This window comes from Paramisgurnus dabryanus, chromosome 2, assembly GCF_030506205.2.
Source record: "Paramisgurnus dabryanus chromosome 2, PD_genome_1.1, whole genome shotgun sequence".
Classification (NCBI taxonomy): domain Eukaryota; kingdom Metazoa; phylum Chordata; class Actinopteri; order Cypriniformes; family Cobitidae; genus Paramisgurnus; species Paramisgurnus dabryanus.
The window spans coordinates 31572285-31587101 of NC_133338.1; the positions used below are offsets into that span (position 1 = coordinate 31572285).

General features: G+C 36.4%; 1 protein-coding gene across 5 annotated transcripts in view; it reads left to right on the forward strand.

Moving 5' to 3' along the window:
• plekhg4 (pleckstrin homology domain containing, family G (with RhoGef domain) member 4) overlaps window positions 1-1157 on the forward strand; it is a 65110-nt gene extending 63953 nt beyond the window's left edge. For 4 of the 5 annotated variants that reach the window (XM_065267552.1, XM_065267555.1, XM_065267554.1 and 1 more), the window contains 2 exons: window positions 7-65; window positions 199-1157. In XM_065267552.1, coding sequence (XP_065123624.1) covers window positions 7-45 — 39 coding nt within the window. In that variant the 3' untranslated portion in view covers window positions 46-65; window positions 199-1157. The remainder of the gene's footprint in view (window positions 1-6; window positions 66-198) is intronic. The other variant, XM_065267553.1, reaches the window with a different exon arrangement.
• Window positions 1158-14817: the final 13660 nt, after the last annotated feature.

Consider the following 14817-nt stretch of genomic DNA (forward strand, 5'->3'; position numbering starts at 1 on the left):
TCACAGGGAGGTGCTCAGGTGATAGGTCCCTCTACTATAGTGTGAGCTCAGTAACCACTGCTGCAGTAAGTCTGGCTTTTGCTTCATGACATCACATTAATAATACACTAATCTCACCATATGAAATACATTGGTCATTCTTGTTTATTCCATGATGCTTGTATGTAATGTAACATGTAATCTTCATGTCCCATATAGGTTTAATATCTTGCCTGAGAATGGGACGACCACGTTACCACGCAGAAGAGGAATACAGAGCTACTATTTATTGTTCCTGTTGAGTTGCTCAAAATAGCACTGTTTCTTTCTTAAGCCACTTTTAAGTTTAATTAAGCTTTTATATAAATTTAAAGATGATCTATAAAGCTGAATAAATATTCTTGTATTTATCTTATTTTCTGATGTTTAGAGCAGTAGTGTTCTTTGCTGTATTATTAACTGTAAATAATTACCGTAGTAATGTACATTATACTTTTTAGTTAAGCAGTTCCCACTGTTTTTTGTTGCCCACGGTGCTGCAGATTGATTTTGAGACGATAGGCTTTGATGGTTAAATTTCTAATCATTTCACTAAAGTTATGTTTAAAGCATTTGCAAAGCGGTGCTGTAGAATATCTGTGTTCTTCTGTTTAGTATTTCCATAAAATCTGACCTGTGGTCAGTTGGTTCAGTTTAGTGTTAACATGCAGTGGAGTCCTGTGCCTCTCTGGCTTATGATCTCTGTTCTGATCCAGAATCAGAGCATTGACTATCCTAAGACTGACCTTGGGTCAGCTCAGCCCTACGTACATTGCTACTCCTACAGTAGGTGCTGGGTTCTGCTGCTGCCTGTTTGGAGAGATGTTTTTTTATTTCAGTTCTGTTCTGTTATTTACATTAATGGGTAAAACAAAATGTAGATTTTTTGTAAATATTTGCACCATTGGTGCTTTGAGGACATAACGTTTAGGAAGTACTGGACTGTGCTACGTTTTACATGTATAAAGGAACACTAAAGTGCCATTCTTTGTCACCAATAACACAACAAACAAAAAAACATACAAATATGCTACAAGTTCCACTGTAAGTTGGAGCATGAATGTGTACTCATGTGTTTCTTTTTTCATCCTAACAAGTTCCCACACAAGTAATAAAGATGGATTGAGTTGTACTGAAAATGGAATGATTTTTTTTAGGGGTCAAGCACGAAGTGCTAAAACCCTATTTTAATTGCAAAGATTTTTATTATTCTTCTGCCGTAAAACTGATCATGCAAACTAAACGGTAAGGCCTAGAGACTTAAAAACTTGGCCAAATGGTAGGTCTTAATTTGGGAAGAGGTTGACCCTGATCGGCCAATGGGGAGCAATACAGTGATTAAAAAAAGGCTTTGACCCTTATAGCTCTCAAAATTTATGACATATTTTGTCAAGTAATCCTTGGCTCAAGTCGAACAAAATGCATATCTCCGATTTCATTTCCGTCATGAAAAAAATCAATAATTTTGTTGAAAAAACAAACTCTTACTAAGTTTTTCACCTGATTGGAACCAAATCAATGCTAAAATGTTCTTTAAAGTATGAGTGTGGAGGGGGCCCCACTGAAACTGCACGGCCAAATGTATGAAGTGGGCAGAGCCACTTGTAGTTAATTGGCTATAACTGGGGACAGGAATTTGACAGGTATTGACACCAAATTTGGTACACACATACAAGTCTGCACAAAAATTGCATCGTTTGACCACTAGACCAGTGGTTCTCAAACTGGGGGCCGCGAGATGGTGCCAGGGGGGCCCCAGTTTTATGACATTTTATAAAATATATAAATTTATCATGAATTCTGTGTAAACCTAAAAAAAAGGCTACTAACCAACAGCACTACTTTGTTTAATTTAATATGTTTTGTTTAATTATAATGTTACATTTTAGAACAGATTTTTGTCATACATTTTCTTTGGGGGGAGCGCAAAGGAATGCACCATACACAAGGGGGGCCGCACGCGGAAAAAGTTTGAGAACACCTGCACTATACCACCAATTGACTTGTAACTTGGCACGTGTGGTCTTTGTCCAGGTGCCATGAATATCTATAAAGGCCCTGTCCCAAATGGCGCACTTCATGTGGACTTTCGGTCTCGTGGCCTTAAATTGCGCGTTCTCGCTTAGTCTATGAGTCCGTAGGGTGTCTCATCAGTCATTTTTACGCTTTGAAGTGTGCTCATCAGCGCCTCCTTTGCCCCCCTTGATGCGGTCTTCAGCGAAGCCCGCACTGCAGCAGGCTTCGCGCACTTTGCCAACCCAGAAGTCTTTGCGAAAGGGCAATCAGACCAATCAGACGACGGAAGGGAGGAGTTCACACTGACGGGCAACTTCTCTACCTATTTCCGGTGTGATGCTCGAGTCTGTCCCAAAATACGACTCCGGTGCACCCACGTGGACTCGCATCAAGGGTCCCTAAAGTCTGGACTACGTGATGTCATCAAAGTGTGGACTGAGGAGGACCACAAGTCCGGAGTGTGCCATTTGGGACAGGGCGTTCGACTATAATGTTGCTCAAAAAACATTGTTGCCATCGGCCAATGAACTTCTAGCAGCTTTTCGACAGGGTTAACGGAGGTCGATTGGAACGAAACGCGGTGGGCCTGTTTGACTCTTGGCCCTGAAGGTCTGTGCAAAGTATGAAAAACCAATCAGCCACTTGGGGGTGCTATCACATTTTTATAGTGTTTAAGTGATTGTGTATTATGCAGTGTTTCAGATGTGAACACGAAGCTTGTATTATTTGATAGATCTCCCAATTCTGAACAACTTTGCCTCAAGAACCTCTGGTCTCAGTCAAATTTTTTGCTAGATATTCAGCATCATGCTAAAAATATGCTTTTGGGCACTAATCCTAGGTTTTTCGGGAAATCGAAACCAATCCAGTGCTATAAATTCTTTGAATATCAATAATTAACAGATAATTGAACTCTCGACTTATTGTCGCAACACCATACCCAAACGTCATTCTCAAAACATGCCCAGGGGTTGTATTTAACGCTGTTTCACGGATAAACAAGAGACTCATATCTAATTCTGAACAGCTTTGTCTGCAGAACTCGTGGTGCCAAACATTGGAAGGGGCGTGGCCAATTTGACTTAAATAGCATAATTTATGATCGGAAGAGATATTAACATGAAAGGTGGTTCAATTATGTATGAGCCCAGGCTGAGATCACATGCACTAAATTGCAGAGCTTGACCACTAGGTGACTCTATAACACAATCCAAAACATTTATTTCTTCAAATCTGAATGTCATAAAGTTATTGGGACTTGTTTATATTATTCAAGCCTACAAGCAATCTCAGAACATCATAAACATGGGGGTTGGTTTATATATGGTTTATAGGTAAATTAAACACTGATAATTGATGCTTGCAGCTATTTGATTGTTTTCTTTAATGGTTGTTGGCATACAGTAAAGACACAGTACATGTATCTCATAAAGGCTTGTGTTCAGTTCAGCCTGTACTGATTTAGCTAAATTAATATATTCAGCCTAAATACCTGTAAGCACTTGCAGGGTGAGAAAAGATGCTTAGTAAGGTTTACAGCAGAAGCGCAATGAAATCTAGCTCTTCCAAGAGAAACCATGTGTGTGTCAGCAGATGTGTTTTCTCTCTTTCTCACACTCCATGTATTTCTTTGATAATAGCTGTATGAGCCGAACAGAAAAAATTAAGCAACAATGTTGTTCCTCAATTTTGTAAAGTTATGGATAAGCAGTTGTACTTGCTAGCCACACTATTCACTGTTCATAAAACTGTAACGCTTCTGGAAACTATACTGTAGTTCAACCATGACAGTAAATACATTTTCTTGTGCAGCCGGTAGTATTTGCTATCTGCAACAGAAAACTAGTACAAAGATTTAACAGATGTTGTGCTGAAGATACAGTATATACTGTTGGCAAGATACATTAATGATGCCATTATGCTTTCTGATCAGGATGTTTTCAAACACAAACTAAATATAAAGTTTAGTGTTTCTAAACTTGTATAGATTTTATTCAAACATAGAGAGATATGAAGAGAAAACTAATGAGTCTGTTATAGCGTTGTGGAGGAATGTTGGCCCACTCGTCTTTGCAGAATTGTTTTGAGCATGAACCGCCTTTTTAAGGTCATGCCACAGTATCTCAATAGGATTCAAGTCAGGAGATTGACTTGGCCTCTTTAAAGTCTTTATTTTGTTTTCTCAGCCATTCAGAGGTGGACTTGCTGGTGTGTTTTGGATCATTGTCCTGCTGCAGAACCCAAGTTCGCTTTAGCTTGAGGTCACGAACAGATGGCCGGACATTGTCCTTCAAGATTTTTTGGTAGACAGCAAAAGTAATAGTTCCATTTAAAGCAACTCTTCCATTTACTGAAGCAGCACAACAGACCATCACACTACCACCACCATATTTTACTGTTGGTATGTTGTTCTTTTTCTGAAATGCTGTGTTCATTTTACCCCAGACGTAATGGGACACACACCTTCCAAAAATGTCAACTTTTGTCTCATCAGTCAACAGTGTCTTTTCACAAAAGTCTTGGGGATCATCAAGATGTTTTCTTGCAAAACTGAAACAAGTCTTTGTTCTTTGTTCTTTTTGCTCAGCAGCGGTTTTCATCTTGGAACTCCCAAGCTCTTTCTTATGGTGGAGTCATGAACACTGACCTTAACTGAGGCAAGTGAGGCCTGCAGTTCTTTGGATGATGTTGTGGGGTCATTTGTGACTTCTTGAAAGAGTCGTCGTTGCGCTCTTGGGATAATTTTGGTCGGCTGGCCACTCCTGGGAAGGTTCACCTTGTGAAGGTCGCTTTTGAGGCACTGCTACATGAGGCTTCAAAACTTGTACGAATCTTTTGTTTCGAATCATTGGTTTGGAGCATGTTTTCAAACTGTCCAAGTCAAGTGATTTTAGCAAACGAGGCTTCATTACATCATAACTGTTCCAAAACGTTTTTAAAAATCTGATGATTCACCACTAGGGGGAGTTGTAAAAAAGTGTAAAATGTTTGGAAATAACTGCTTTTACACTATTTTGACCAGCAGGTGTCGCAAGCGTGTGTGGTGTTTTGAACGTTTTGAAAAATTGAATTAATTTTCTAAGAAATTGGTTCAATTTCACTAGGTTCACTACTGTTCCATGTTTTTGCCATTTGTGGATAATGGCTCTCACTGTGGTTCGCAGGAGTCCCAAAGCTTTAGAAGTGGCTTCATAACCTTTTCCAAACTGATCTCACTTTCTTTCTTTTTTTTCCTGAATTTCTTTTGATCTCAACATGAAATGTAGCTTTAGAGGATCCTTTGGTCAGCTTCACTTTGTCAGGCAGGTCCTATTTATGTAATTTCTTGATTGCGAACAGGTGTGGCAGTAATCATGCCTGGGTGTGGCTAGAGAAACTGAACTCAGGTGTGATAAACCACAGTTAGGTTTTAACTGTGGAGCAAGCACTTTTTCACACAGGCCATGTGAGTTTGGATTTTGTTTTCCCTTCATAATAAAAACCTTAATTTAAACATGCAAAAAAATAAAAATAAAGGAAGGGGCGAACACTTTATCGCACCACTGTATACTGCAAAAACAGCAATGTTTTTCAGGATAAATAAGGTACATAGGCTATTTAATATATATTCTGTATCTTAATTGTATGTAAATAACCAATATGGCGAAGAATCCTGCATGTTCTCAGCTTTTATCACAAATCTTCCAGCAGGTGGTCATGACCCACACTACATACACAAACACATACTGTACACATGCTGCTCAGATGATACTGTATATGTACTGTTTGTGTTGCAGTCTACATCTACAGCATAATACATAGGGATCAGCATAAAAAGGTAAAACTACTAGTCTAATGTATATTATTAGTGATTTCTGCAGCTACATCTTCAATAATGAATTTCATTCTCAAGATTTACATATAGCTTTATTATCTATATAAAATACGTTTTTACAACAATTATTTTCAAATACCTTAAGATCTTACTTGCAATAGCTAGTAAAAAAGCTAAAAAAATATCATTGTATTGTATAAATATGGTAACAATTTAGAACCATGATCTGTATCAAAATAATTTGTTATTACCTCTTAATAAAATCACTTTTCTAGGTTAATAAGTTTCTCACCTGCACATACTTCATGGGTTATCTCTGTGATGTCTGTTTATAGCTGAAACATGTTCCTGGCTGCTTCTCCCAGCACTGATCTGTCATGCTGACACTGTTGAGTGATTGTAACAGGTCCTCTGGGCTTCTTCCGTGTTTATAGTTTGTATTAGACCCTTTTGTTTTGTCACACAGGTGTTGTCTCTTTGCATTCTAAATGGTCTGTGCCATTGTGCTGTGTGTGAGCTCTGCCTGTAAAGCATCACTGTTGATGGAGATAATCAGCACTGCTATAACTGCAGTGTTTGCTAAATCTGACAAGCTCTCCAGCATCTGTTTGGGTTTTGTCCTTGAGCCGTCTGCTGTGTCCTCCACCAGTATGACCAGATTAAGCTGAACGAGATCCACATATCTCTTTATCTCCAGCAGTGTATTCACGTTCTCATATGCACTGCAGGACCGGCTGTTGTTGCATCTTATGCTGCGTTCCAGGCAGGTTTTTAAACCCGTGAGTTACGACTTCAAAACCACGACTCACGACCCTATGCGTTCCAGGCAGCCTGTAACTCGTGTTTTTACAACCTTCTACCGGTGAAAGTGCACTGGAACGGCAGTCAAACCCGTGACTTCCCACCCGTGAACTCGTACTAGATCGATGTACTCCCAGTTCAGAGTCGTGAGTCGTGGTTTTGAAGTCGTGAGTTACGGGTTACAGGTTGCCTGGAACGCAGCATTAGTCTGGAGAAGGTTGCTGAGGTGCTTGGACTTTACATTTGGAGAATGTGTTTGTTGCCCGCTCTTTACTGTCAGATGCACATTGCAGATTCTGTTCATGAACGGTCTTCAGATGATGCTTGTGACACCCTTTCACTCTCTTTCAGGTGTCAACAATGACTGCTGTTGTAAATGGATAAACTACTTCAAGGTTAAACAAATGAATCCCCACATTACAGTGACATTTTGTGACAAAAAGTGGCAATGATTAAAAAATTATTACTTAGTCAAGTACTTAACCCTATAACTGTCACCGCCCCTTTTGAGTGGGGGGGTGAAAAGGTGATCTGCATGTTAAAATTACTATAACTCTGGCATTCTTTGGTTTAGAAGCAAAATCTTGGTCTCTTTTTTAAGAAGACAATTTATAGTTTTACACTGAGGTGTTTGAAGTTGTAAATATTAACTGACAAAAAAGTAATACCCGTTTAAATTTATTTTAAATAATAAAAATAATGCAATAAAGTATATACTCTCTAATCAAATGTATATAAAAATTAAAATGTTTTACTCTCAAAACACCACACCAATAAAGACACAAGTCTCAACTAGTTCTGAACCAAATTTTAGGTGAAAATAACAAAAAATGAAGTTTCTGTCACACTTTTAGTGGTTTTACCAACAAAGGCCACTAGGTGTCAACGGTTAGTTGCAATATCTTGTCACAAGTTAATAAATTACTGTCTCTGCATTTTGTTTAATGCAAAAAGGTTTTGAAATATGAAAACTACATTCTTAGAGCTTTCCAACAATATATAGTTTGTCAAGATTTTTGAAGATTCATATATTCATTTTGAAGAATATTAGAATTATGAATATATACAAATTCATATGGACTACTACAGGGTCAGTGACAAATAACAAAATGACTGTCCCTACTAAATTTCCATCATCAAATGGGCTTGAAATATGAAAACTACATTCCTAGAGCTTTCCAACAATATATAGTTTGTCAAGATTATTTCAAGATTATATGGTATTAGTGTTATAAATATATAATCATTTATATGTATTCCTATGGGGGGAGTGACATTTAACAAAATAACTGTCTCTATACAAATTCTATCATCAAATGGCCTTGAAATATGAAAACTACATTCCCTGAGCTTTCCAACAATATATAGTTTGTCGAGGTTATTTCAGGTTAATGGTATATTTACAAATAAATATGTAATAACAATTTGGGGCCACCTGTTGGTCTGCGACATTTTAGAAAATGACCCTTACTACATACTTTTTTTTTTCAAAATGGTGTTGATATATTAAAACTACATTCTTAGACCTTTCCAACGGTATATAGTTTGTCAAGATTGGTGTAGGTTTAGACTATGTAATTATTGTTTTAAATATGTAATGCCAAACGTCCCACCTGTGGGACAGTGACAGTTATATTAACTTACTTTTAGTATGTGTCTTTAAAGTGAAACTTTGTCTATGGATTGAACTAATGCACTTAATTTGTCTCTCACACCCACATCTACATCACCCATATGGCAAAAATTTATTTGGCTAAAATTAAATATGTTTTAAATATATAATAAATACATTTTGTAAAAAGTAAAGCTTAATTAAATATATATTTTGAAAATATATTTAGTTTTAACCTTTATATATTTTACAATCTGTCAAGGGGCAAATATAAAAGTATGTATAAAATATAAATTATAAATATATTTTTGCAATTGAAAATATATTTAATGTGTACAGATTTGTAACACAAAGTTTTTTCCAATGTTACATGGATATAAATGCTTTAAATATATATTTCAAAATATACATAAACATGTATTGCTGAAAAATATATTTCAGTACATATATTTTTTGACAATCTAAAAATATATTTAAAATTTAATTTGAAATGATATTTTTCCTGTATAGGTAATATATTATGTATATTAATTCATGGGACAGATGAAAATTATTTGCTTACTAAAGCATTTTTATACAGTGACTCTACAGTGCTTTTTTATTGCAATTCCACATGCATGTTGCAACACTATGCGCTCAATGGCAGATGCTGTGGCCTTTTCTGAATCTTTCACGAGTTCTTACAGCTTTACAACATCATATACTGTAGCATAAAACTGTCATTACAGAATTTTCCATCATTCTTTGTTTGGTGAGCACAAATGAATTTCTTTTCAGATCCATTAATCACATTTAATTTCATTTTCTGACCTGCCAAGACTCGTTTCTGAAAAGTCTGGATGAAGTATGAGGGTACGAGTAGGGCTACACGAGACCAACTTTACTGTTCACTAGTACTGTCTCAAACCTTAAGACACTGCATCATAGGTTACAGTACAAACAGTAAAAGACAGAGTGAAAACAAGAAACAAAAGTGTAGTGTGAATATCAGTCAGAGGCGATTCTAGGGTTAGAGCTTTAGGGGTGCTGAGCAGTGAGCACCCAATGAGCTCCGCTGCCACCACCCGCTCTTTTTTCCTACAGAAACCAATAATATGTCTATTGTAAAATAGCTATCATTTTAACATTGGTTCAACTAACTCCAAAATAAATATTTTTTTGGAGACCTTTCAGGCATGAAAATGGGTCAGGGGTGAAAAAGATGAGAAGAAAATTACCCCTCTAGGGTCCGGGAGCATGCTCCCCCTTAGAATTTTTTTAAAATAATATATTTTAAAGCATCAATCTGATGAGTTTTCAAATGCATTTTTTTTGCCAACCTTTTTATTTCTAAGTAATGGTGAGCTAGCACATTTTTGGAGAAGGGTATTCCTGCACAACTGGAAGCTGCAGTTTTAGGACCCCAGTTCTATGACCGCAGTTCTATGACCCTACGTTTTTGTGACAGCGCCAACTACCGAACTGGATGAGCAAAACCATTCATTTGAGATGGACGACATGGAAAGCAATCAGACTGTGAGTACCGATTTAATGACGTTTTATTTTATAACGTTTAAACGATGCAAAGTTTACATAGCGCGAACTGAATTAATAATTAATTCCCACGAATTAAAAATTTGTGTGCTAGTTTTATAAATAACTACGACATTCTTAGTCCGTGGCCATATTTCATTTCATAAATCCTTGTTGAGTTTAACGTTAAATGACTACATTTATCTAGCCAGCACATTAATTCAACTTAACAAGATAATAAGAGCATGTTGATGTGCAGTGTGTAAGATTTATCTTTAGTTTAATGTGTTAGTGGGAAAACCAGTTAATTATAAAATAGCAGTTCATAAATAAGTCCTTCCAGAAAAATGCAGAGTTTTTTTTGTCATTGTTGCGGGCAAAAATCCTTGATCTTTGTTTTCTTAAAAAATGCGATGGAATATGTGGGATATTTATGATATTTTATGCGATGAAAGTGCTGAAACTTGCAAAAATTGCGGGAAATCACGTCACCTCATAACGTTCCCATGGCAACAGGGACAGGTTGCGCTTGTGTGAAGTAAATGCAAAATTTTTCAACTTTCTGCTAAGATATATGTGACTTTTTGCTACGAAAATGTGGAGATTATTAAATCATGCAAGCCCCGCATATTTTGCGCACGGAAATCTGTAATTTATGCGGCGAAAGTGCGGTGTATTTGAAAAAATATGAGGACTTTGGCTAATTATGCACTAATCTTTGGTTAGTTTTGCTTTTCTCTTTTGTGATATGTTATGCAATTTCATTGGTAATGTGTTGAAGTAAGTGTAAAATAATATGAGGCCTATAATAAATAGGCCTTCTAAAATTAAACAATCTCTCTCTCTCTCCCCAACAAGTACATAGTACATAAGTGTTAAATCAGAGATATATATTTCAGTTGAGCATGTTAAACAAATGTTCCTTATTTAACATTCTCTCTCTCTCTCTCTCTCTCTCTCTCTCTCTCTCTAGAGTTCAAGCCTGCAGCCATTCTTTAATTGCAGCAGCTGATGGATTGACTGATTGCATTGTTATTGGTTGCATTGTTTGTTGCAATGTTATTGGTAAAATCACATGTAAATATATAGATATATACATATAAATATGCATTCTTGAATGATTCTTGAGTCTTGTCTTGCCTCTATACAACCTTAAAAAATTGGCTGTAATTTAGTGACTGCATATGCTGATTCCATCTTTATTTTACCTATTTTTCATTTATAGTTTGTGTAAATTTGTTTACACTGAAAATTGTCACTTAAAGCACATTTGGTAATTAACCTTACATTTAAAATTACATTTATGAAGAAATAGTACTGAGATTACTATATTGATATAATTATGTACAAACGTTATTACAAACTAAACCACCAGGGGCCCAGAACTGCGGACCTGAAACTGCAGCCGCCGCTATATCATCCAGTTCGGTAGGTGGCGCTGTCACAAAAACGTAGGGTCATAGAACTGCGGTCATAAAACTGCGGTCATAAAACTGAAGTCTCCGGTTGTGCAGGAATATACTATTGCATTTTTGCCATTAATGCCATATTAAAGTCTCAGGACAAAAGGCGGGCTACACCAGCAGTGTGGGTATGGTTTTATGCGAATATACAGTGTATCGTTTTAAGCCTTTGTCAAAATGACAAATCTTTTATGCCTACAACATATGGTAGGTTTATTAATAGTTACTAACAGTCCTTTAATTGAACCATTACCTTTACTATATGTCTAAAACAAAACACTTGTGACTCCTGCACTAAGGGTTAAAAACGTTATCCCCTTCATATTAGTCTATATGTGACAAACTAAAAAAATATTTATTGTCTAGTTTGATAGTCAGACAGTTAGTGATTTCACACATAACTTACCGGTACTGGTGGTATACAGTGATATGTAGTTTGTTTTCAATCTGTTCCAAACGCCATGTTTTCATGACGACTGACCAGAAAAGACGCACGTGATGTCATGTTTACATGACTCCCGATTGTTAAAATAAGTCTCAAATTAACTATAAATCATACAATAAACTTTAACAACGGAGACACACGCATGCAACTACCCACTGAGACGCACTGCATGCGTCTTGCGGAAGAACATGGTAACCGGCGCTACTTCTCTCCGTTTAAGTCTATGGACGAGTCACCCAGGTACTTTGCTACTCCGCAGCGCGCGGGTACCCCCGGACTAAAATAATCCGAAAATAAACACTTATTATACGTTTACCATGGTGATTCAGTATAAGACAAAAACACGGCTTGAAAGATTGATTCGTGATGTACTCGCTCATTATAAACAGAACGTAAACATTTTGTAAGATTTGAACAAAAAAGTTGCATCATAACACTTTTAACTGATTCTCTCTCTGCGTGTGTTTCGCGCTCGGGCTAAGCGATGCCGGTACAGAGAAGTAAAACAAGAGGATTACACCATTTGCTAAGCGGGGAGGTTTTCATTTTCTACCTTATTATTCATTTTAAACCACAAAATACGGAGTATGTTTTGGACATTATTTAACCTGGTCAAAGAAGAACGAACATTTTAGAATAATTACATTTCTTGCCCCAAGTTTTAGGCACCCCTAAAAAGGGGCTAGCCTCGCCCATGATATCAGTCAAGATGTAATGGTAAAATCTATAAGTGTATGTATTGATCATGACCAGGAGATGGCGCTATTGTCACATTCATCTCTTTACACTGGGCCAATAAAATGTGTTTCATTCACAGATGCGAGCCCTCTAGCTGTTGAGAGAGACATAACCCTGTCTGAAGCTGGAATGCAGGTCAGGCCTGGAACTTCTTTATTGTGTTGGGTGAATTAATGCCTGTCAGCCAATTAAAATGAAGCATTTAACAGAACCATGGTATAATTATTTACATTAATTAACCCAACATAATACATACCATGTGTGGTTTAAGAACAGTAATATAAAGTGCAAAACATAAGGTGCGTTTTAAACAGCTTCCTATGTCGGTAGTCAAATGCACTGATCAGTGAGTTAAGAGCTGTTTCATTTGCAAAATCTTTTTAGTGCACTGAAACATTTGTTCCATAGAAATGAACCACAAAAAACAAATTTGACATGATTCTCAGTAAAAGGGAACGAGAGTGAGCATCCGAGCAACTATGCATCATGGGTCTTGGCATCTGATTAAAGTTGGCCTAACATCAAGACCCAACCTTGGCCTGATGTCAAAACCCAACTTATAAAACTGGGAGTTCTGGTTCTTCATTCTGATTGGTTGAAACGCGTTCTAAGCCGTGATAAAATACCCCGGTTAACCCACGGTTCAGACCGCATTATAGAAGTATTACTGCACCACTGTTGTTGCGTACTGATTTATGAAAATAAACACCAGTCTTTAATCATATTTTTAATTTGTCTACAATTGCACAATTAATGGCGATATACAGATACATGTCAATAAATATTGTTGAGTCATCTCGTCAATAAAGAGAAAATGCTCCCTGAGGAGTTTTTACCTCAAATTCATATTTCCACTATCCACTGGGTGGCGATCTTACCCAACTTAAACACTGACGCATTCACTCAACACTAAAAACAGCGTTTTGATCGTGGCTCTGAATCTGATCTCTTACAAAAGTTCTTCAAAAAGATGAAATTTCTCCGCTTTTAGCTGAAATTTGAGAGGTGATAAGGGAACAAATGAAGGTAGGATGAAACAGGGTTTTTAAAGCGGAGGGTCTGTTCTTTCATTTGATATTTGATGTTTATTTAAAGAAGAAAATTTTTCTGTAAGGCATTAATTGATACTAAGTAACTACTTTGTTTGGCGGAAGAGTAATATTTGTACTAATATAATTACTACAACTTTTTGTGTTTCATTTTATGAAACCCTGCTATGCATATGAAGTAACCGTTTTATAAACGCAATAACCCCCACGAAGCAGTGGTGTTACAGTGCGTTTTATAACAGCTAAGGGGGTTTTAGGCAATCCGCTTCGTGTGGCTCTGAATCTGATCTCTTACAAAAGTTCTTCACAAAAATGAAATTATTTCCGCTTTTAGCTGAAATTTGAGTGGTGATAAGACACAAATGAAGGTACAGTAGGATGAAACAGGGTTTTTAAAGCGGAGGGTCTGTTCTTTCATTTGATATTTTATGTTTCTTTAAAGAAGATAATTTTTCTGCAAGGCATTCAACTAAAACTGGGTGGCAACTTAAAAAAAAAACGCTGGCGAGAAAGAGTTAAGCATGCTTCCAAGCATATTTGATCATTACTTCAACAGTTGCACGATATAAATGTTAATGTATAAATCCGATGAATGGTGAATTATTTAAATAAACACCACAGTCTTAAATCATATTTTCATTGTGTCTTTGCTGCGTCTGTGTTGGTTGGAAACTGCGCTCTGTTTCAGCCACACTTGACACTAAGGAACTGTTTGGCGGAAGAGTAAAATTTGTACTAATTTAATTACTACACTGCAAAAAGTGACTTTCTAACTTAGTATTTTTGTCTTGTTTTCAGTAGAAATATCAAAAAATTCTTAAATTAAGATGCTTTTTCTTGATGAGCAAAATGACCTAAGTAAATAAGTCTAGTTTTAAGACAAATAATACACAATTTAAGTGCAATATTGTCCTTAAAACTAGCAAAATTAACTGCCAATGGGGTGACAAAAAAAAAATTGTGAACTAAGATTTCCTTTTTCTTAAACACTTAATTCAAGTAAAATTTTCTCACCCCATTGGCAGATAATTTTGCTTGTTTTAAGCACGAATTCACTTAAATTGTATATTTTTTGTCTAAAAACTAGTATTATTTTCTTAGGTCATTTTGCTCATTAAGAAAATACATCTTGATTTAAGAATTTTTTGATATTTCTACTGAAAACAAGACAAAAATACTAAGTAAGAAAGTCATTTTTTGCAGTGTACAACTTTTTGCATTTCATTTTATGAAACTCTGCTATGCATATGAAGTAACCGTTTTATAAACGCAATAACCCCTGCAAAGCAGTGGTGTTACAGTGCATTTTATAACAGCTAAGGGGCTTTTAGGCACTCCGCTTCGCGTGG